Source organism: Rhineura floridana, chromosome 4 (genome assembly GCF_030035675.1).
Source record: "Rhineura floridana isolate rRhiFlo1 chromosome 4, rRhiFlo1.hap2, whole genome shotgun sequence".
Lineage (NCBI taxonomy): Eukaryota > Metazoa > Chordata > Lepidosauria > Squamata > Rhineuridae > Rhineura > Rhineura floridana.
The window spans coordinates 210,058,456-210,081,104 of record NC_084483.1 but is presented as its reverse complement, the minus strand read 5'-3'; the positions used below and the strand labels follow the sequence as shown (position 1 = coordinate 210,081,104).

At 44.2% G+C, this 22,649-nt stretch overlaps 1 protein-coding gene across 1 annotated transcript in view; it reads left to right on the top strand.

The window, feature by feature from the left end:
- The window catches only part of RAB10 (RAB10, member RAS oncogene family), a 42,640-nt gene that overhangs the window by 12,810 nt on the left and 7,181 nt on the right, over window positions 1-22,649 (top strand). The window contains exons 2-3 of the mRNA XM_061625908.1: window positions 13,479-13,539; window positions 22,328-22,466. Coding sequence (XP_061481892.1) covers window positions 13,479-13,539; window positions 22,328-22,466 — 200 coding nt within the window. The remainder of the gene's footprint in view (window positions 1-13,478; window positions 13,540-22,327; window positions 22,467-22,649) is intronic.

The following is a 22,649-nucleotide window of genomic DNA, read 5'->3' as shown; positions in this document are numbered from 1 at the left end:
ACTGCCCCTGAAATTTCATGAGCCCCAAGAAGTATGCCATCAATGGAAGAAATTTGGTTATGAAGATTGGCTTGGGGGGTTCTTCATGGTTGCTGTCCAGCTTTGGAGTTGCTTGTGACAGCCTTTCCTGGCTCTCCCTTTCAGGTTCCTACCTGTGCGTGGCTACTGCCTGTCACTAGGCACCACCAGGGACTCCACCAGTCCGGACTGTCCTTTTTTATTGTTTCTCTCCCCGCTCTAGCACAGATCTCAACAGATTCCCCTGCTAGGCAACCACCAGTCACGTCCTAATACTAGTATTCCCAGAGACTCTGAATACTGGTATTGTTATTCTCTTCACCGCTGCCACCATTTGTTACAGTTTCCCTTCAGCCTTGGTCATTACCTTACCCTCCCTTCTGGTCTGTGAAACCCCAGCCAAGGATCAGGCCTTTGGTAAACCAAATTAAGTATTTATTAAAGATAACAAAGCTAACAAGATTAACAAGATTTCTTCTTAAGGCACATAAGCATATGGTTTTACTCAATACTAATCCAAACTCCACCCCCCTCCTTCTCCACTCTCTCCTGGCAAACAACTCTCTAAACCCCACCAAGCAATCCACTCAGTTTCACCTCATCCACCCCCTAGATTCCACTCTCACTCTTCCTTTTATACGTTCAGCCATTTTAAACACTCAGCCAATCATCTCGCATTCTACTGCCCATTCACTCCCCCTCCTCTTTCACTCCACTTACCATGTATCTTCTAAACTACAACACTTACCATATATACATTAATATAGGAACATCACATTGCTTCCTCCTGCAGTTTGCTCAAGCTGGGGTCTGAAGGTATCTCATGTGGCACTCCTGATTGGGTGTGCAGGTTAATTTTAGAAATGGGATTTATTTGTTTATGAAAGTGGTTGCCTTGAGCAACAATGGATGTAAATCTAGATTGCTGGAGATACTGTAGAATATGGTAGTGGCTTTGGAAGCATCTGTTCTTAGACTACGGGGCCTATATAATTAATCCCGGTAAACTTTTTACCTTGGTTAATATACAATCTCCTTTGAGTAGATGTCCTTGAATATATCGCAACTGCTTAGTGTCTCTTTATGAAATTATTATAATTTAATATTATCCATTTGCATGGACTCATTGAGAATTGGGATACTATGGTGGAGTTCCTCTGAGACACTGTAGGGTACTGGTCCTGTTGGTTGATTCTGTGAAAGGACATGGACTGGACTATTTTAGGTTGAATCAATTCATTAAGTTGGGCATAATCTGAATTGGGCATTTGAGCATGCCTCTCTTTGAGGCGAATCTTGTTGAGATTATTCTAGATGTGAGCTGTTCACTGATTTAACAGTTAAACATTAGACCTGTACTAAATGATAAGCTGGGCACTGCTTCAGCTGTAAATATTCTGGGTGGCTTCCAGTGCATTTGGATTCATTTTTTTTAGCGTTTGTTACTGGAATGTTATGATTACATATGTAACTTTATTTCCATAATACTTTTTTTTGCTTACATGGATTTAATTGTGGTTTAAACCACCAAAGTAAAAAACATTTAAATTAAGGCTGCAGTCCAATACATGTCTACTCAGAGGTAAGCTCCATTGGGTTCAATGGGATTTATTCCCAGGTAAGTGTGTACTGAGAGCCAGTGTGGCTAGTGGTTAGAGTGTTGGACTACGACCTGGGAGACCAGGGTTCGAATCCCCACACAGCCATGAAGCACACTGGGTGACCTTGGGCCAGTCACTGCCTCTCAGCCTCAGAGGAAGCCAATGGTAAACCACCTCTGTATACCGCATACCATGAAAACCCTATTCATAGGGTCACCGTAAGTCAGAATCAACTTGAAGGCAGTCCAACCATTTTCAAGTGTGTACTGGTTTGCAGCTTAAGTCTCTTATATAAATTTCAGATACTTAAGAGTACTAGGCTGTAATCATTAAAATGAGGAAATTTAAAAATTAGAGCTTTTACAATACCTTGGCTGGAACACTTTGACCTTTATTTATTTATTTATTTATTATTTGATTTATATCCCACCAGGGCTGTGGAGTCGGAGTTGGAAGCAATTTTGGGTGGAGTCGGAGTCGGTAGAAATGTACCGACTCTGGCTTCAAAATAAATTTTGATTGACAAATTTTTTAAAATATAAATTCAAAATGTCAAAGAAGCTTCCCGTTAAGTCAGCTGTAGTTGAGCATTTCACCATAACTCAAGATGGAAAACATTTTGTGTGTCAGTGTACGACCAAGACCCAGATGAAGACAAATGCTGTGATGCCAAGATCAGTGCATATTCAGGCAGCGATAAAAATGCTCCTACGAGAGCTTCCAATTTAAAAAGACATTTACAGCGCTTTCCAGGGCTGTGGAGTTGGAAGCAATTTTGGGTGGAGTCAGAGTCGGACAGTAGAAAAATAGAGGAGTCGGAGTCGAAGGTTTGGCGTACCGACTCCACAGCCCTGTATCCCACCCTTCCTCCCAGCAGGAGCCATATATTGGCATGCTTTTAGTTTGGAAAATGCTATATGGTTATTTTGTTAAATTTATTGTCCATTCACCAGAAAGCCCCAGGGCAGGTCACAACATTGTAAAATATATTAAAACAGTTCATAACAAACAACTCCAGCGGGTCCTAAAATGCATATATATATATCAGGTGTAAACAGCTAGGGTCAAGAGGTGTGTCTTCAGCATATGACTAAAGCTGTATAATGAGGGTGGCAGGCACATCTCTGTGGGGAAGGAATTCCACAACTTAAGGGCTCCACAGAGAATGCCCTCTTGAATGCCACCTTGAATTGAGTGGTAAGCAGCGGTAACGCAGCCGAAAGCTCTGCTCACGGCCGGAGTTCGATTCCAACGGAAGGAGGAAGTTGAATCTCCGGTAAAAGGGGTCGAGGTCCACTCAGCCTTCCATCCATCCGTGGTCGGTAAAATGAGTACCCGGCATATGCTGGGGGGTAAAGAAAGGCCGGGGAAGGAACTGGCAATCCCACCCCATATATACGGTCTGCCTAGTAAACGTCGCAAGACGTCACCCTAAGAGTTGGAAACGACTTGCACTACAAGTGCGGGGACACCTTTACCTTTAACCAAGGCAGCTGTTTTTAAACAGGGGTTATGTGAGTTGTAATTGGAACTCCAGTCAGTAATTTGACTGCTGCAGTTTGGAACAGTTAACATTTCTGAGTCATCTTCCAAAGCAGCCCCATGTTGAGTGCATTCCTATAATCCATTCTGCATGTTACCAGAACATGGCATGAATTGTGCCAATCTGTAATTGAGATAAGAAGTAGGAAGTTACATAAGAAGCACCATACATTAATTTCTTTTCATTGGCCTTGAAACCATTACAGAGAGCCAGTGTGGCATAGTGGTTAAGGTGTTGGACTATGGACTAAGCACACTGGGTGACCCTGGGCCAGTCACTGCCTCTCAGCCTCAGAGGAAGCCGATGGTGAACAACCTCTGTATACCGCTTACCATGAAAACCCTATTTGGAGGGTCGCCATAAGTCGGAATTGACTTGAAGGCAGTCCATTTCCATTTTGAAACCATTACTGGTTTGGGTAACTTAGAAGGCCAGGTTGGAAAAGTGGGCCTGGATCTGTTCATACCTCCCATTTTAGTGAGTTCAACAATGAGGCATGGGTAGGAAGAAATCTCTACACTCATCTCCGTGTCATCCCATTAATCACTGAAGTGGGTGGGATAATGTTAGATCAGCTTCTGCATCCAACTTTGGGACACATATGCATTAATTCCCTTTTTAAAAAACTAATCAAATCAAAGTAAATTGCAGGATTTTCATTCTTTGGATTTTGTGGGAAATGGACAAATTCAGAATTGTCCCCTGGCATTGGGTGGCTAACCCCTTTTGGTCCAATGGCGACATTGAGGGTATGTTGAGGGCTGTGTGCCTGCAGTGAGCATGGTCAAACACACTCCCTTACACATATACACATAGAAACTGCTTGCACCCTCTAACAAGCAAGCATACTTCAGAAGGCCTCCCTGCTCTTCTGCTGATCAGTAGAGGAATGTGGAGGTGGTTTTTCTCTCCCTCACAGCACTGAATTAGGAGAAAGAGGACCTCCCATTCCAATATTGCAGTGGGAAGGAAAGCACTTAACTGGCAAAGGCACTTCTTTTGGTGTGGCATCATTGCAAGAAGGTCTTAAGGCTCAGGAGATATGAGAGAGAATTTCATCTTGTTCTCTTAGCATTAAGGCATTCTTGCAATGACGCCGCAGAAGAAGGAGAAGTGGAGACAGAGGAGCCTGTTCTTGGAATGGCTAGCCAGCCCTCCACTGCACCACGGTAGGGGGATTCCTCAGCAGAACAGGGTGTTTTATAAAGAAAAAAGTTAAAATTCTCAAAGGATTGGGGGCCTTGGGGACTGGAACCAGGTTGTGGGTTAGCCACCCCGCCTTGTTAATCATTTTCACCCTCTCACGTTGCAGGGCTGTGTTTTCTCCATGATTCACTTTTTGGAATAATTGCTTTTTAATAGCACACAATTTGGTTTGACTAACTTTGATGCCAGGGTACTCTGACCAGCCTTGAATAAACTCTTGTCCGTCCTCCGTTCCCCCCCCCCCCCCGTAGAATCCCTGCAGGTCAACAACTTGTTCTAACTTTACAAAGCAAGAATGCATGCTTGAATCTCACCGGTAGAACTAAAAAGCTGAGCCAGAAGCTCACCACTGGTCTATCATAGAATTGTAGAGTTGGAAGGGGCCTACAAGGCCATCAAGTCCAACCCCCTGTCAGTGCAAGAATCCAACCTAAAACATACGCAACAGGTGCCTGTCCAGCTGCCTCTTGAATTCCTCCAGTGTTGGAGAGCCCACCCACCCCCAGCCATTGGTTCCATTGTCATACCACTCTTAACAGTTAGGAAGCTTTTCCTGATATTCAGTCGAAATCTGGCTTCCTGCAACTTGAGCCCATTGTTCCATGTCCTGCACTCTGGGATGATCAAGAAGAGATCCTGGCCCTCCTCTGGCCTTTCAAGTACTTGAACAGTGCTATCCTATCTCCCCTAAGTCTTCTCAAGGTTAAACAGTTCTTTCAGGCTCTCTTCATAGGGCTTTGTTTCTAGTCCCCTGATCATCCGTGTTGCCCTCCTTTGAACCTGTTTGTTTGTCTGCATCCTTCTTAAAGTGTGGTGTACAGAACTGGACGCAGTGCTCAAGATGAGGCCTAACCAGTGCCGAATAGAGGGGAATTGGGCACTATCAGCAGACTGTGTTCTGTTTTCTACCACACTTAGCCTAAACTGTTTAATTTGTGCCTCTTCAACGTAGTTTGGAGTAACTGTGCATACACTGGCTGTATGTCCCAAGACTGGAATGATTTAGCTGTGTTCCGTGTAAAGAATGAGTAAATGCCTTCCTGAGAAGACATCCTGGCATCTTTTTAGGTGTGGTTTGCAGTGCTCAAATAAACTTGAGCAATGCTACAATTTGGCCAGTTTCAGTGGTGCCACTTAAGCAGTTCTGAAGGTGGCATCTCAGTGAGGCTGCTTCTCTAAATACCATTGTTCTGCCTTAGGTCAGAGTTAGCCAGTTCTCCTTTTCCCCAGGCCTGAATGCTTGGAACGGTGCTGACAGCTGCCCTCCTTTGCAATCCTGAGAGTAGAAACATCCCTTGGGGCAGAGGAGGGGATCAGAGTGGCGGCTACTAGGATCAGCTGCTTCCCTCTTGTGCCATGGTTGAACAGCGATGGGAGCAGAGTCTTGTTATGGAGACCTTGGTCAGCTAAATATTTGGTAACTTGCATGGCAGTTGTGTGGGCTATGGTGCTGAAGGTTCTTAGTTTCCGCATTTCAGTGAGAAGAGAACCAAAAACTATTGGGTTGACCTGTCAGTTGGACAGTACTAGAATTCTTCGTTTTGTTGCATCCACTTCTGAACCCCTCCCAGCTGTATTTTTCATGTGAATGTGTGGTGGGCTCGCCTTTACTGATAGTAGCATTCATTCACTCTACCTTGCTTCCGTGTGGTGCAGAAGAGAGATGCTAAGCATGGCGTACGCAACTTAGCATACAGTTGGTGACATCCAGTTAATTCACACTAAGTCCATTTATATCATTGGGTCTATTCCTGGTATGAGTAATGTGGGGTATCGCTCAGCAGTTTTCCCAGCTAGCATCTATACAAGAACTTTAAAGCTTGCAGGGCAGTTTTGGGTACCTCAGTTGGTAATTTAGAAGACGAGAATACTAAGATTGCTGTATTGGATCAGAACAAAAGTCTTACTTGGTTCAGTCCCCAGCACTAGCTAGTTAGATGATCATTCTTCTTTGAGGTTCTTGCCTTCTCACAAACACTGGCTGGTCCCGCAAGGAGCTTCCTCCAGCTTGGTTTCCTTTTTTTAAGTTGCTCAGTACTGAGCAGCATCTGGTCTGTCTCCTGGTAGTATCGGTAGCTGTGCACGAAGCCTTAATAGTAAAAGGGAAACCGAAGGCCACCGCTATACCTGTTCCGTTGTCATCTTGACTGTAGCAGCTGAACACAGCAGATATGTACATACAGGCTGTGCTTCCTTACCCTAAGCAGGACTGACATGCATGGCGAAGAGATTGTAGAGTGTGCTATGGGGAAGGATGCTGAGGCTGGCACTGGGGTGGAGGGGACGTCCTTGCAGTCCATACTTGCCTGTCCTTGGAGGGTGGGTTCCTCTCTCTGTTCTCTGGTTTATTGTGGCTTAGCCCTGCCTGCATTGACCATGCAAGAAGAATAGAGCAGACACAATGAAAAAAAATCTGCCAAGTTGGAGGACGGATGTCTCCAGTTTTACTGTGGTGCAGTGAGGAGGGCTATTGAAACCAGAAGATAACAGAGGTGTATTCAGCTCATTTGTACTCGGATTAGAACCTTCAAAATTAGTGAACTGGAATTGGTCATGTCTATTAACTTCAGTGGGTCTACTCTGAGTAGGACTAGCGTTGAATACCACCTGCAATGCCAACTCTCAGCTCAGTTATCCTCAAACATCCAGACGCGGTGCTAGAAAAATGTGTGCTCCTGATCTGTAAAATGCTTTCATTTCTGTAGATCAGTGTTTGTTACCAAAGTTAATGTACTCTGGTTGTAACAACATTGCTACCAGAATATTCTTTGCCCATTTCTAGCAACAAGAGGACCTGCTGCAACAAGTTGGTGGTGGGCACATTGCCCCTGTTCGGGAAACTCCATTCCATCCCTTCCCTCCATTTTCTTCTCCACCTCCCCCCCCCCAAACAGGTCAACCACATTTTGTGGCCACTGAGCATGCTTTGTTTTCATTGCGCTTTATTTTTTTTGTTGGGGGGAGTTGAGCTACCTCTTAGCATTTTTTCTAAGGTTTTTTTGAGGAGGGCTAGTGGTACAAACCTTGGGGTTGCCATGAGCCTCCTACTGCCTCTCTGATCTTTTGTATGCAGTTGGTGTCATTTTAGCCATCTGAAAATTAGCACCAGCCCTGAAAATTGCTAATAGGGGGAATAAGTGGGACCTGCACAAAGATGTTGTCATGTATTCTTCCTTCTTCACAGGGTGCTTGCCTGCCAGCCATGCTCTGCACTCATTCCACCAGCCCTCCTTTCCCTTTATTCAGCTGATGCTCAACATTTCATGGCTGAGCGTCTTCAAGCCAGAAGCGGCAGGAAGGTTAAAGAGGGGTAATCTTCGCCGTCATGAATGGGCCTGAGCATGCGCTCTGTGTGTGCATGCATGCTGCTTTTTGTGAGCAGTATTATCTGAGTGATATCCTGCACTCCACCAACCATTCCCAGATGCTCCTAGGTAGTGCTCAGCTGCTTATCATTGAAAAGTGGAGGGTGCTGAAAGAGTGTGAGTGGCATACACAAATTTTTCATTCCTTTGGAAGTAAAATTGAATAAATGGGTAATGAGTGAAGCTCTTTTAAGAATGTTACAAGGAGCACTTATTGTTATCTTGCCATCTTCACTGCATTCAGTGTTCTGTCTGAGCATCATGTTGCTTAACACAGTGACATCTTGATGATGGTAGAGCAGGATATGAATGGTGCTCCCAGTTCTTCTCCAAGGCCAATCAATGCAAGTCGTGAGGGTCTCAAAAAGGCTTCAGAGCAAACAAGCTTCGTTCAGGCTGGGCGAGGATGTAATGCAGTTTCACTAATATGCTCGCCTGGCTCGTTCTCTCTTCTGTCTTGGCCTCTTTCACCTACAGATTCCTACACATGCCTTTGCTAAACACAGAGTGAGAGCTCTGTGTAGTTCCACTATATGCGTACTAGAGAAAGCAGCTGCTGATGGCTTGTTCCAAGTAGGAGGATGGCAGCTGTTTAGTGCTTTCTCTTCCCAGTTCCTTGTCCACTCGGATGCCCTCCCAGTTGCTGGGCTCCTCAAGAGGTAAAGGGAGCAATATGGATCGATGCCATAAAGGAAGCCACAGTCCTGACCTTACATGATCTGAACAGGGTGGTTCATAACAGATGCTATTGGAGGCTGCTGATTCATAGGGTCACCATAAGTCAAAATCGACTTGAAGGCACATAACAGCAACAACAACAACTCTCTTGAGGAGAAAAGCAAAGGGGGATTTTGAGCAGATGAGCACCTGGGGAAGCAAAGAATTAAATGGCCTTCCCTCCCCCACTGCCCTGCCTCATCCTTCACCCAGTCAGAAGTCGCTCGCATCTGCTTTCCCTGGAAGAGTCTACATGGAACAGACTACATGTAGGCTCATCTTGAGTCAGCCTTGATTGCTCTTTCCAAGTCCCAAGCCTTAGCTGCATGCACTTTGGGGGTGTTCTTTGTTAGATGTAGATGCATGAAACAATTTTTACTTGTCTCAGGCTCTGAGGGTCAGTGCTGGCATAACATGGGGCAATTTGGGACCCCTTTATAAGATGGGGAGTGGGCCATAGGATCACATGCTCTTTCTCGATCATGCATATTCCTGACCCCAGCTGCAACCACAAAATTAGTGGTAATTCCAAGGCAACACCAGTGTTCCCACTTGGAAATCAAGGCTTGAAGCTGATTGGCTCACATGGTGAAGGGGATATCATGCAGTTAAGGCTGTCTCTGTGTATGTTCACTCCTGATCTCCTAACCACTGTGCAAAGCGCCTAGTACTGTGTTTGTGCTGCTCTTGAATGACACCAGTTGTATGTAGTGAGTCATATTTTCTTACTGAGTAAGCACAACTCTGAAACCCTGTTAGTTTGATTCCGGTTAGAGATGAAGTTTGGTCTTGGTTTGTGGGCTGGGTGGGCATATTAGAATAGCACTTCAACTTGTGACTGATTTCTTAGGATTTTGAGAGTGTAGGTGCTGCAGAATTAAATCCATTGCTTGTAGTAGAGGTGAAGGAACTTGTTTTTAAGAAAAGTACACATCTACCTTGGGTTCCTCCTCCCATCGACTGTTGCCTGTCAGCAGCTGCTGCCACTACATCAGGCTGTAGCAGAGGAGAGAAGGGAAGCGGGCGCCACTCCATCAGCTCTGCTGAGAGGCCAGCCGCGTTTGGCTCCTCCTCTCCTTGAACTCTGTTCCATTCCCACTACTTGTGACAATACTTTTAACAAATATTGTGTACTTTAAGTTGGATTCCTGCTTTGAGCAGGGGGTTGCACTCGATGGCCTCATAGGCCCCTTCCAACGCTAATATAACATAAAAGGAATACTGTCTGAGTGTCTTTTCCCCTCCCTTTTTTCTTTTACCATCTCTTTTAGATTGTAAGGCTGAGGGCAAGGACTGTCTTATTGAGGCTTGTAAGCTGCTACTGGGAGCCTTTTTTTTTTAACTGAAGAGCTGGGTAAAAAACCCTTCAGGGCCCTGCATGGGTTTAATTTTGTTTAAATTGAATGGTTTCCAAGTTCATGACATGTGTATTGCATATTCACCCCAGCAAAAATGTCTGAAGTTGTGAAAACACTTTATAGAGAATGTTTGCTAGCTTTCCCCAGCTGAAAAGCTTACATTTTCTCTTCATATGTAATAGGTATCTAAACATGGTAAACATCCTCTGTCAAAAAGATCCTGGACTGATTTTCCATAGTATGAAGGTTTTCTCCCCTTTTAAACTGCCACTTGCTGTTTCTTCTGCTGTTGCTTGTAATAGCCAATAGAATCATAACATTACATTGCAGTTCATTAAGATTTCACAATATTTTGTTTATTAACAGATGTTGCTGTGCTTATCTGAGTGTAATTCCGACATTTGGTAATAGCACCCTCAGTCTTTGGGAAGGTTGACAGCTTCAGTTTTGATTTAAAACCAGTGTGGGTGTTTGTTCCAGCAGGTGAATGTGGGGGCATCAGTGCTTATAAATTCATGCATTAATATTCCATGTTTGCAAAAACATTTTGGTTTTGACGATAGCCTAAATGAATAAAGCCTACTTGCCAAAATCTTGCATGACCATAGTGGTGGTTTGAAGGAAAGGTACTGTGGAGAGTTGAAGAAAGTAAACCTGAACTGCTCCTGATTTATATTTATGACTCATGATTCCACATGTAGGATGGCAAGTGCTAAGGCCTCGAGTGCAGTACCTGACTGACATATAGCAGCTGAAATCATTCTCTGGTGAACAGAACTTAATATGTTCTTTAAAAACCTAAATATTTTTTTATAATTATTCTACCACTCTTCAGCAAAACTTCTCAAACAAAATGTGCTTAATCACGTTGTGGATGCTTTCTAAGTTGATTAGGACATCAGAAATTGCCAATTAACAATATAATGCACTTTAGCTGGATTTGGATTCAGTTGGCCTAAATGATGCTGTAGAGCCAGTAGTGGTTAAGGTGTTGGACTACAACCTGGGAGACCACGGTTTGAATCCCCACACAGCCATGAAACTCACTGGGTGACCTTGGGCCAGTCACTGCCTCTCAGCCTCATGAAAACCCTATTCGGAATCGACTTGAAGGCAGTACATTTACATTTTTTAAATGATGCTGTGCTTCAGTGCCAAAAATGAATTGCCTGAGAAATTTGGTGGCGTCCTTTATTTGCTATTGAATGTTGATGAAACTTGAAGATAATCCTGGAGAGGCATTCTTAACACAGCAGAGGATGAGGATGAATAAAATTGCCCTCAACTTGGAAACATTAAAAGAGGACAAATTATTTATTTCTTCTCCTCCCTTCCAACCTTGAGTTCTGAACCTTCAAAGCAGCATACAATGAATTTAAATGCAGGTGGTCCGATATGAACACAAAAGGAGAGCAAAAACAATCAAATTAACCCTCAAACAATGATATGGATCAGATCAGCATACCGGTGATCTAGAAAAGCTCAGCTGTAAGTCAAAGAAACCCAGAGACTCTCTAAAACAGTTTTGCCTCATTAGAAGGGCTGTAGTTTATTTACATTATTCATTATTTATTTGTTTGTTTGTTTATTTATTTATTGCACTTGTATACCTCCCCATAGCCGAAGCTCTCTGGGCGGTTTACAGCAATCACATTACATTACACTTGTATCCCACCCTTCCTCGCAAAGGCAAGATAGTTCAAGACAGTGCATGTGCCTTGGCCTCAGCTTCAGTTGCTAGTGTTACATATGTCCTGCCTGCACATGTCCATGACCCAAATTTTACTTGTATATTTACAGAGGAGGAATTGACAAAAGACAACTGAATTTCAATATAAATTGGAATAATCTGTTTATGTATATGTGCCAAAATGAGTGAGTACAATGGCTTTGTAGCTTGAAGCGCCAGATGCTTTGTTACAGAATAGCAAGATGATTGGCTAGTGCAAGGTTATCCATAGGCTAGCTAACCCCACATTATCTGCCCCAATGACACTATGTAACTATGATAGACACTCTTCCCTCTTACTTATTTCTAACGGTTACCATATAAAGAGTGGATTTTCTGTTGGCATTAGTCTTGCACTGTACACTGAGTGAAGCTAAAGTTTTTGAGTAGTTTTGTGGCAAATGCAGAGTTCCAGCTCAGCGGAGTGTCTCGATAACCCCGGCATCTCCAGATAGGGCTGGGAAGATCCCAGCCTTAAGCCCTAGAAGCCACTTCTAGTCCATATACTCAGCAATAATCTGGCTTTTTATAAGGCACTTTTTATGTTTCTATAAATGTCAGTAGTACTAAATATCAAGATTTTAGTTTAGGGAATATGGAACCTTTAGATATTAAAGGGGGGCTGTCTTGTCAGCTAGAAATAAGAATGAAGGAAAGCTTACAGTAGTTGATAGTTAGATGACAGTCTGAGAGATGACTGCCTTCCATTCTTAACCATAAGTTTCCAAGCCCAACTCAAAGTGCTGGTTTTAACGCAGAAAGCTCGGGGACCAAATGCCTGATGGAGCTCTTCTTCTGACATGTGCCCACCTGGATCCTGCATCCATCTCCTTAGGGCCTTTTCTGTGACTCCTCTCTGAGAGAAGTCTGGAGTGTGGTGACATGGAAGAGGGCCTTTTCAGTTCAGGCCCCCCAGATGGGGAATGCTGTCCTCAGTGAGGACTGCCTGGTGCTGACTTTATCATCATTTTGGAGCTAGGTTAAGATGACCCTCTTTCCCCAGGCATTTGGTGGATTGTGACAGATTATCAAGGCTGTCCTGATGTTTTAACTATTGCTGTTGATGCGATTCTTTGTTTTGTTAGTGCATTTTTGATTGCTATGTTTTTAACTCTGTATTTTTATTTTGTAAGTCACCTAGAGACTATTTGGCAACTAATAAATCAAATTGATGATGAACATAAGGGGACAGACAGAACCCTGTGGCACACCATAGTCTCATTGCCATAAGGCAGAGCACCTTCTGGAAATGGGCATCAGGTTGGAGTACAGTACCTTGATCCCATCTCAGAAAGCTAGTTGAGAAGGTTTGCATGGTCAGTGGCAGCAAGAGATGGAGGAGGCTAGTCTAGTATTCCCGAACCTGGTGCCCTTCAGATGTTTTAGATTACAACTCCCACCAGTCCTGACCAGCATGGTCACTGGTCAAGAATGATGGGAGCTGTCATCCAAACCATCTGGTGGGCACCAGGTTTGGGGAGGCTGGACTAGATAGTCACTCTCCCAGCCTGCTCCTGGCATAGGGTATCCACCAGGGCAGTCAGAGAAGTTTCAGTGCCAAACCTAGGTTGGAAACAGGAGCTGAAGTGGAGCCAGATAATTGGCAGAACTGCTTGTGGCAAGTCTACATGGCATGCAGAAGAATATTCCATATAGACGTGTGGCCTTTGGGAAGGTTTGTTGATTTGGTTTTGGATGTTGTGAAGAGCAAGAGTTCTGTAATCTTAATTGCCAACCAATATAAAGCTGTAAAGGTTTAGCATTTAAGCCTGCAGGTTCAGCATTGGAGATGTTTGCTTGTATAAACACCATAAAGCGTGAGCCAAGTGTCAGGATTTGCCATCATAGGGATAGAGGACTTTCTGACTGATTTGCTGTTAATTGTGCTTCTCCAGCTTTTCCAGCATGGTCATGGCTTTGCTTCTTTTATTATTTTTTTAGGGATAGACTTCAAGATCAAAACAGTTGAATTGCAAGGAAAGAAGATCAAGCTACAGATATGGTAAGTGGCACTTCAGAATTATTTTGCACGTATGTTGATCAAAAACGGGGATATGAGTGCTTCTGTTACTGTTTCTGACAATAAGAACATAAGAAGAGCCTGCTGGATCAGGCCAGTGGCCCATCTAGTCCAGCATCCTGTTCTCACAGTGGCCAACCAGGTGCCTGGGGGAAGCCCGCAAGCAGGACCCAAGTGCAAGAACACTCTCCCCTCCTGAGGCTTCCAGCAACTGGTTTTCAGAAGCATGCTGCCTCTGACTAGGGTGGCACAGCGCAGCCATCACGGCTAGTAGCCATTGATAGCCCTGTCCTCCATGAATTTGTCTAATCTTCTTTTAAAGCCATCCAAGCTGGTGGCCATTACTGCATCTTGTGGGAGCAAATTCCATAGTTTAACTCTGCGCTGAGTAAAGAAGTACTTCCTTTTGTCTGTCCTGAATCTTCCAACATTCAGCTTCTTTGAATGTCCACGAGTTCTAGTATTATGAGAGAGGGAGAAGAACTTTTCTCTATCCACTTTCTCGATGCCATGCATAATTTTATACACTTCTATCATGTCTCCTCTGACCCGCCTTTTCTCTAAACTAAAAAGCCCCAAATGCTGCAACCTTTCCTCGTAAGGGAGTCGCTCCATCCCCTTGATCATTCTGGTTGCCCTCTTCTGAACCTTTTCCAACTCTAGAATATCCTTTTTGAGATGAGGCGACCAGAACTGTACACAGTATTCCAAATGCGGCCGCACCATAGATTTATACAACGGCATTATGATATCGGCTGTTTTATTTTCAATACCTTTCCTAATTATTGCTAGCATGGAATTTGCCTTTTTCACAGCTGCCGCACACTGGGTCGACATTTTCATCATGCTGTCCACTACAACCCCGAGGTCTCTCTCCTGGTCGGTCACCGCCAGTTCAGACCCCATGAGCGTATATGTGAAATTCAGATTTTTTGCTCCAATATGCATAATTTTACACTTGTTTATGCAAAGAAATGCTCTGTTACCCTTATGAAAAGTAGCTGATTGGCTAGGTAGTATCTGACATCACACCCATTATGTGATCCCTGATCATAAGATAATACAATGAGAAGAAATTGGCCATGGTGGAGAGGAGAAATGCTGGCAGCAAACAGGACGGGGAAAGGCTGGACATTCTTGCATTTAAAACTTTTTCAGGAAATGCTTCTGCAGCCTCCAAGAGCTGCTTTTGACCTGATTGAGCAAACATTTGGCGTACCTCTGCTTTTATTTAATCCATGGGGGAGACTTGTATTTAAAAGCGTCTCTTGTAGCCAGAGGTGACAAGGAATTCCATGCAGGTGAATGGGCTGGCAGAGGAGGGCTACAGCATTTGGTCCCTTCCCCTGTACCTAGCTTAGAAATACCATAGGGCAGCTGGAGGAGGGGCAGAGCCCCCAGCAGAAGCCTGTGAAACGTTTTGCAGGCTAGTAACTGAAAAGTTCTTAAATTTCACTCCAGTGAGCTAGTGGTGGTAATCAGAAAGCGACTAGGATCAGACAAAAAATTAAACAAGTTGGAAACATTTATTTAAATCAAAGCACTGAAATGATGAAAATATACAAACTGCAGTAACTAAAATACAAGAATCAAAAGAATATATGAATGTAAAGGGAAAATTGGTAGATAAATATAATTAACCAAATAGTTGCTGATAAAAGCGTGTGTGTCCTCCTAAAAGTTCCATCACTTCAAACTAGTTAAAAGCTTGCTAAATTTCCAGTCTTAAAATTTAACCTAAGATTAAAGGATGATAGCTATGAGTCCCAGCAGGGATCCATGGACTTGGCTTCTGTGGACTGAGGGGAAAGGGTGAGAAGGATAAAACCAGAATACAGGATCCAGAACAGTCCAAACGTGAAATGTTCAGATAAAAATAGAGGGAAAGTGTTTAAAATTGGGATAGTGAAGTCGGAGCCTCAGAAGGGAAAAAACAGAAGGCAGAATAAGAATAAAAATGCTATTATTATTCATTAAAATTATATCCCACCCTGCCTCCCAGAAGGAGCTCAGGGTGGCAAACAAACACTAAAAACATTTAAAACACCTTTTTTTAAAACCCTAAAAACAATTCTAACACAGATGCAGACTGAGATAAGGTCTCTACTTAAAAGGCTTGTTGAAAGAGGAAGGTCTTCAGTGGGTGCTGAAAAGGAAACAGAGATGGCGCCTGTCTAACATTCAAGGGGAGTGAATTTCAAAGGGTAGGTGCCACAAAAGGCCCATTTCCTCTGTTGTGTGGAACAGACCTCCAGATGAGATGTTATCTGCAGGAGGCCCTCACCCGCAGAGCGCAGTGGTCGACTGGGTACATAAGGAGCACGATGATCTTTCAAGTATCCTGGTCCCAAGTTGTATAGGGTTTAAAAACCAAAACCAGCATCTTGAACTTAGCCTGGTAATGGGCAGCCAGTGCAATTATTTCAGCAGCAGGTGCCATGCTGGCAATACCCTGCCACAGTGAACAGTTGCGCTACTGTATTTAGCACCAGCTGCAGCTTCCAGACCAACCACAAGGGCAGCCCCACATAGAGCGCATTACAGTATTCCAGCCTGAGGGTTACCAGCACACGGACAACAGTGCACCGGGCTATCCTGGTCTTGTATTGCTAGGATTCAGGGTCAGTTTATTGGCCTGCCTGCAGGCACCAGTCCAGGACTTGCACGCTGCCTCTTTCAGGGCAGCTGGGACCACTCCCTGCCACAACGATGCATTGACCACACCCTGGATCTCTTCGGCTGTTTCGCTTTAATAAGTCAAGAAGGGCAAGAGTCAAGAGGACATGCTGCTGGCCACATCATTGCAAGCACCTTGTCCATTTCGTGAGGCCACATCAGCTAAAACTGTTACAGCAAACATTGCAGTGGACACCTTGCGGGGGACTGCAGTAAATGTGGATTGGGCATCAAGATTGCTTTGGAGGCAAGCAACTTGTAAACAATTCACAATGGGCATCTGAAGGGTCTAAAACTCAATTTCCTGGAGCACATTAACAGACCCTGGACAATAAGAAAAAGCGCCACTGGATGGCTACATAGGAAAAGGGGTAAAACTTATAAAAACTGCATCTATTCAGAACTGTTCATGATCCAGACTCAGAAAGACTGGCTCAAAGAAAATGGCCAAGAGCAGCTTAAACTGAATGAGGGACATGCTCAAAGCACACCATCCCTCTTTCTCCCAAAGAGAAGTCAAATGGGGGTCCACAGTCCTCAGAAAAGACAGAGGGCCTTTTCGGTGGCTGCCCCTAGGCTTTGGAATTCCCTTCCTAAGGAGGCAAGGATGGCCTCCTCTTTATTGTCCTTCGGTCGGCAGGCAAAGACTTTTTTATTCCAACAGGCTTTTAGAATAAAAGGTGGTTAGGACGGTTCGTTGAGAGGTTGCTGCATTCTCTATTGCTTAATTGCACTATTTTTAATGTGTTTTATTTATCTTAAGTGGATGTTAACTGTTGTAACCTTGCTAATGGTTTAATCTTATTTTAATGTAGAATTTTGAATGTTTTAATCATATGTATTTATGTTTCTTGTAAGCCACCCTGAGTTCCACTTGGAAAAAGGGCGGGGTATAAATAAAGTTAATAAATAAATAAATAAAACTCTGTTAGCAAAACGTGGAGCTAAGCAAAGATAAAATTAAAGAAGAAATGAGCTGAAGCATTGAGGTGCAGTCTCTAATGTTCTTATCTTCTGACTTGCTCTTTTCTTTCACCACACATTTTCTCACTGAAATTCAGCTTTGTATTGGTGAATAAGGTCAGGGACAGACTCCTGTGAAGCAAGTGTCTTCTTTTTATTTAATTTTTAATTACTGATTTTTGAGGAATGACATATTCCCAAACTTTATCGGTGCACAAGCAGCCTCATGAAGGTCACTCAGAGCCGCTAACCAGCCTTCTTCATCCTGGTGCATGAGCTCAGCTCGACTAAAGTCTTGCCAGTCTTTCTGCTCTCATGCTCCTCCAGCACAGGGCCACTCCGCACTGCTGGCTGTAGGGCATGTCACCCCTTGCGTCACCTTTGCACATGTATATGATCTCAGCTTGACTGAAGCCTTGCCAAACCAACTCTTTCTCAAGATCCAGCAGGATCCAGGCAGACAAAAACATTTCTGCCCTTACACCAGACATTCGGACCTGCTTAAAGCACAAGTCAGCATGATCTGGACCAAAGTTTGCTTCCATTCCACAGGTTCTGGGTGGTTGTCTTTGCCATGCATGCAGTTTTGCCCCAAATGGCCTGAGTAACAGTCATGTTGGGGATCTTGTTTTTAAAGCTGCCATAGGGTATCTTAATAAAACTAAGCTGGTGTGAAGAAATCAAAATGGCTAAATGTGTGCATGTGTCTACTTGTATGTATTTCTATGTCGCGGCCACAGCTTGTGTTTTCTGCAAGGAACCATTCAAGGGAGATGACTAATAATCTAACAATCCAGCTGAGAGTCCATTGCTTAATGGAATTGGATTTAGGAGCAAATGATGTTAGAATCATAGTGTTAAATTAGCCATTTACATTTGTGAGAAATCTGAGTCTAACCCCTGGAGGAAGCAGGAGCTGAGGTTCAATTAATTTTATTGATCAGATTCATCCCCTGCTTTTCTGCATTTGTTCAAGGTGGCTAACAAAACAAGTCACAATGCGATATAAATGGTTATTCCTCTGAATCGCATGCAAGTTCTTGATGTTTTTGGTGCATAAGCTCAAAGTTCACCTTCAGCACTAAAAAACCAATCAACCCCTCACTCAGAACATGTATGACCAGCCACCTGCAGCTTCTGCCACCTGCTTGAACATAAGAGCAGCCCTTTTGGGGCCAGATTAATCTTCATGCCCAGAAAGAAAAGTTAACTAGTGTTCTCCACTCTGAGCAATTCCCTTCCATCCTGTAACTTAAAGGTTTTTAAAGTTATTTCATGGTATGAGTTCCTTGGTTCACTCATACAGTTGAGCCTCTGATAAAATGCCTCCTTCTCGGTCATTGGGGCAGTGGAGCATACAGGAACAGATTAACTCCTGAAGGCAGAGTCAGACTTTTGGCACTACAGGTCTGCCCTTGATTTTGCTTGACTCACATTGCCTCTTCATCTTTGGCTTCTGCTTTGAGGTCAATTCGTTGTTAGTTCATAACTTATCAAACTTGTCAAATTTATATCCCGCCTTCCTCCCAAAGGAGTTCAGGGCAGCAAACACAAAAGTGATAAGACAGTAGAATTAAAAACAAAACCAATTCAAAAAACGTAAAAGCATGTGAAAACATGTAAAATGATTGCATACTCTCCTGTGTCATAATTTCAAGGTTGCCTGAAATAGTATCTCTCAGCTATCTTGTTGGCTTTCCTGTGCGAAGATGGACATAATACCAAGAACTCTTGGAGTGGTTTGTGCTCAGCTTTGCAATTGAACTGGCTAACGTGTACCAAGGAAACCAATGCTGGCCTTTCCTCTGTATGTGAATTTGTTTCAGGTGGGCTGTCTGGCGGCGGCTGCTACTCCCTGACAACTTTTCTTCTCATGGGCATAATTAACAGCATGCTGCAGCTGCCCAAGCCAAGAGGCTGTCCACTGCCCTGCATTGTATAGCTGCCTGGGGTGGGGTAGGGGTCGGCGGTCTGGCAAGCACAATTAAATATTTATCAAGCTGCAGGCATGCACACACACAGAGAGCATTAGATATGCAATTGTTTCTGGAATTTGACTGTTCATAGTGAATAGAAGCCTATTTTAAGCAACCTAACTTCTCAGCAGGAATAGAGCTCCAGGGGACGATGTGTGAACACTTCTGTAGGAGTCTCCATCAAAGCATAGTCCCAGATGCTTTGAGAGCCTCAGCTGTAGAAAACTTCTTTTCCTTGACTTGTTGTGTTGGGATGAAAATAGAAAAACCTTTTAAGTTAGTAACCAGAGAAACCAGATTGAGGAACTTAATTGGCTAGCGAGACCAAGCTGATATGAATGACACTACGTTGCTGAAAGGCTACAATAAAGGCTCTGGTGAAATTCCTTGAGTGAAAACAAAAGCTTTCATAGCTGAAGACAATTCCCTTCAGTGCCAGAAGGACTATTTAGCATTTTAGAGCACGGTGATGCATTATCACCATTACGTAGTCCTCCTGCTAAAAGATGGTACAACATTGCTTTAGTTTTAAAAGCATTATTCTCCCACGTGGATGCTGAACTTCCAACACACCTCTCACCTAAACCCATTTGCTGTTCCACATTGATGTACTTATCTTTATTTGTTGCATTTGTCTTAAAGCTGCAGTCTGCTGCAAACGTGGTGTGAAGAAGTTGGTTGTCTTTTCTGGTATATGCTGTTTGTAAGTCAAGCATCTTACGTAGTGGGTGCTTTGTACTGTGTGCGAAATGTCATCATCACTTTCTTCAGACTTACCCAGCAGCCAGCTGTCTCTGTGGAGAATGAGCCCTTAAGTGTCTTCTAGATAACTGCAAAGGGCTGCCTTGCATAGCTCTTTGCAGAGAAGCCGCTGGACCAGAGGATAAAAAACAACAAAAAACCTTGTGGCACCGTAAGGACTGGCAGATTTATTATGGCATAAACATTTGTGGAGCCCACTTCATTGGATGCATGCAGTATTCTTCATTGGCAGGCCTGTGTGTGCATGCCCCCCCCCCCACATATCAGATGATCATGAAATAGATTGTACTGCTTGTATTTCACTTATGCTGTGGCTTACGTTTGAGAGAAATTCTTCAGACAAGACAGTCCTCCTTTCACATGTATGCACTTTGTAAATTTATACTGCTACGTGGGGATTGACTTGAAGCTAGTTGACAGGCTGGTGTTACCATCCACATTTCCTTCCTATAATAGCAAGTGCCAGTCATAACAGAGGGCAGGTCTGTATATTGAAAGGGCCCATGGGTATAGAAGGTAGGACACTGAATGACACTGCACACCCATGGGTGGGAAGGGAGCACAGGGTGATATTCTGCTAATGCATCCTAGCAGCCCAAGGGTTACTGCTAGCACAGCTGGACTCCCCCCTCATGGTGACAGCTTTGGGGATGGGGACGTCCCATTGTGCGCTGACAGGATGCTGACTTAGCCCTGCTGCATTGGATCCAACCCTCACACATGCCCCAGACTGCCTGTTGGTGGAGATGGAGGCCACCTAGTGGTGGTGTGTGGCTCTTGCCTCTGCTGTAGTCATGTCCCCAAGAGAATCTTCTCTGAGGGAGGGTCACGTTATGCCAGTTTGCAGCCCCATGGCTTTGTGCCAGTCACAGAGAGCTAAGCCAGCCCATCCACTTAATAGCCCTGCGCCGGCTCCCTTTTCCCCACAAGTGTAATGCTAGAATGTGACAGACTTGGCAACAGTCACAGACGTGGGCTGCCTTTGGTGACCAGGCCATGCCTAGACACCCAGTCTGCCTCAGCATGATTGCAGGGGGTGAACCTCTTGCCTTCCTCCTCAGCTCCATGCTAAGGAGGGTAGTGGGGTGGGTCCACATCATGCTGAGAAAACTCGAAATCTTGGTGCTTCCTCAGTATCTCCATGGCTTGGTATGGTGACCGTAGGGAGCATTCCTGACCTTCTCTCAGCTCAGGAGGACAGTGATGCAAAACCCTGATGCTGCATTATCACCAGGCTGAAACATTCACTCGGTGGTGACTGGCAAATGTGCTGGGAGACCCTTTGTGGGAGGCCCCTTGCAAAAGGTTCCTGCTTGCCATGTGCACAGCATCACTTGACCTTTGAACATGGTGGACCCACCACAGGTTGGGCATGGTGGCAGATCCTGTGAATGCTTTGAGGCTCTGCCTCTTTTGAACAGTGGCAGTATGGATCAGAGCATTTACTGTAATGGCCCGGAGGAGGAGGAGATGTGGGACTGACCCTTCTATACTGCCTTCTGGAAGGGGTGGTAAGGTTCTAATTTAAGCTGCTTGCTCTGTTTTTCTTTGGAGGCTGCAAGTATATTTGCGTGTTGTAAGCTCCTTTAAGCTGTGGAAAGGAAAGGGCCTTCAAAGTATTAAAGAAATAACTGTCAGGAGTGGCTTGCATATTAGTTCAGTTCACATTGGGAAGCTTTTCCAGGGAGCGCTGACTATTTGCATCAGATAGGCAGGTACTAAGCCAGAAATAGGAACTCATGGTTGCTTCGCCATGTAGAAATGTTAGTATTTATTTATTTATTTATTTATTTATTAGATTTATATTCTGCCCTTCCTCCCAGAAGGAGCCCAGGGCAGCAAACAAGCAACAGAACACTAAAACCCCTTTTAAACCAAACATCTTTTTTTTAAAAAAAACAAAACTTTAAATGCTTTTTAATTTTTTAAAAAATCTTTACAAACGTCTTAAAACAATTGCAATATGAATTGTCCTGCAGTACAGAAAATTCAAGGAGGCCAAGAGGTGTATTGAGGATGGGGCAAAAATCTGTGTTTGGAGTGGGGGGGGTGTTGCTTAGCTAAGCGGGTTTTTTATGCAGCATTGCCACAGGGTAGTGAGAGTCTACCCAGATGCGTGGGAATATCACTTGTGAATGCCTCCCTTGGGCAAAGAGTAGCAGCAACATACCCTGCACTAGAACTGTGGGGACTGGTGAGTGGCAATGAAGGCCACATGAGATACTTGTATGAAGGAGCTGCTGGCTGCCTTCATAGGCAGTAGAAGATGGCAGTTTTTAAGACTCTGTTTCTGGTCGCCTAATATCCCTTACCGGGCAGCGTTTCTCTCTTCCCCCCCCCCCCAAAAAAAAGCTTAGCTACACTGTTGACTGCTTTTCTGCTTCTCTTTACAGGGACACGGCAGGGCAGGAGCGGTTTCACACCATCACCACCTCCTATTACCGAGGTGCCATGGGAATCATGCTAGTGTATGACATCACCAATGCCAAAAGCTTTGAAAACATCAGCAAATGGCTCAGAAACATAGATGAGGTGAGCAGTGGGGGTGGAAATCTTAATGCAGTCCATTTCAAGAGCAGCATGGCCAAAAAGCCACCCTCTGGAGCAGTCAATGGATGTGTTTGCCTTCAGAGAAAGTTTTGCTGCATTTAAGATCTTCTGTAGTTCTGTTCCCCAGCTACTGTAGCACACATGACTGGCTTGTTTCCTGGTATC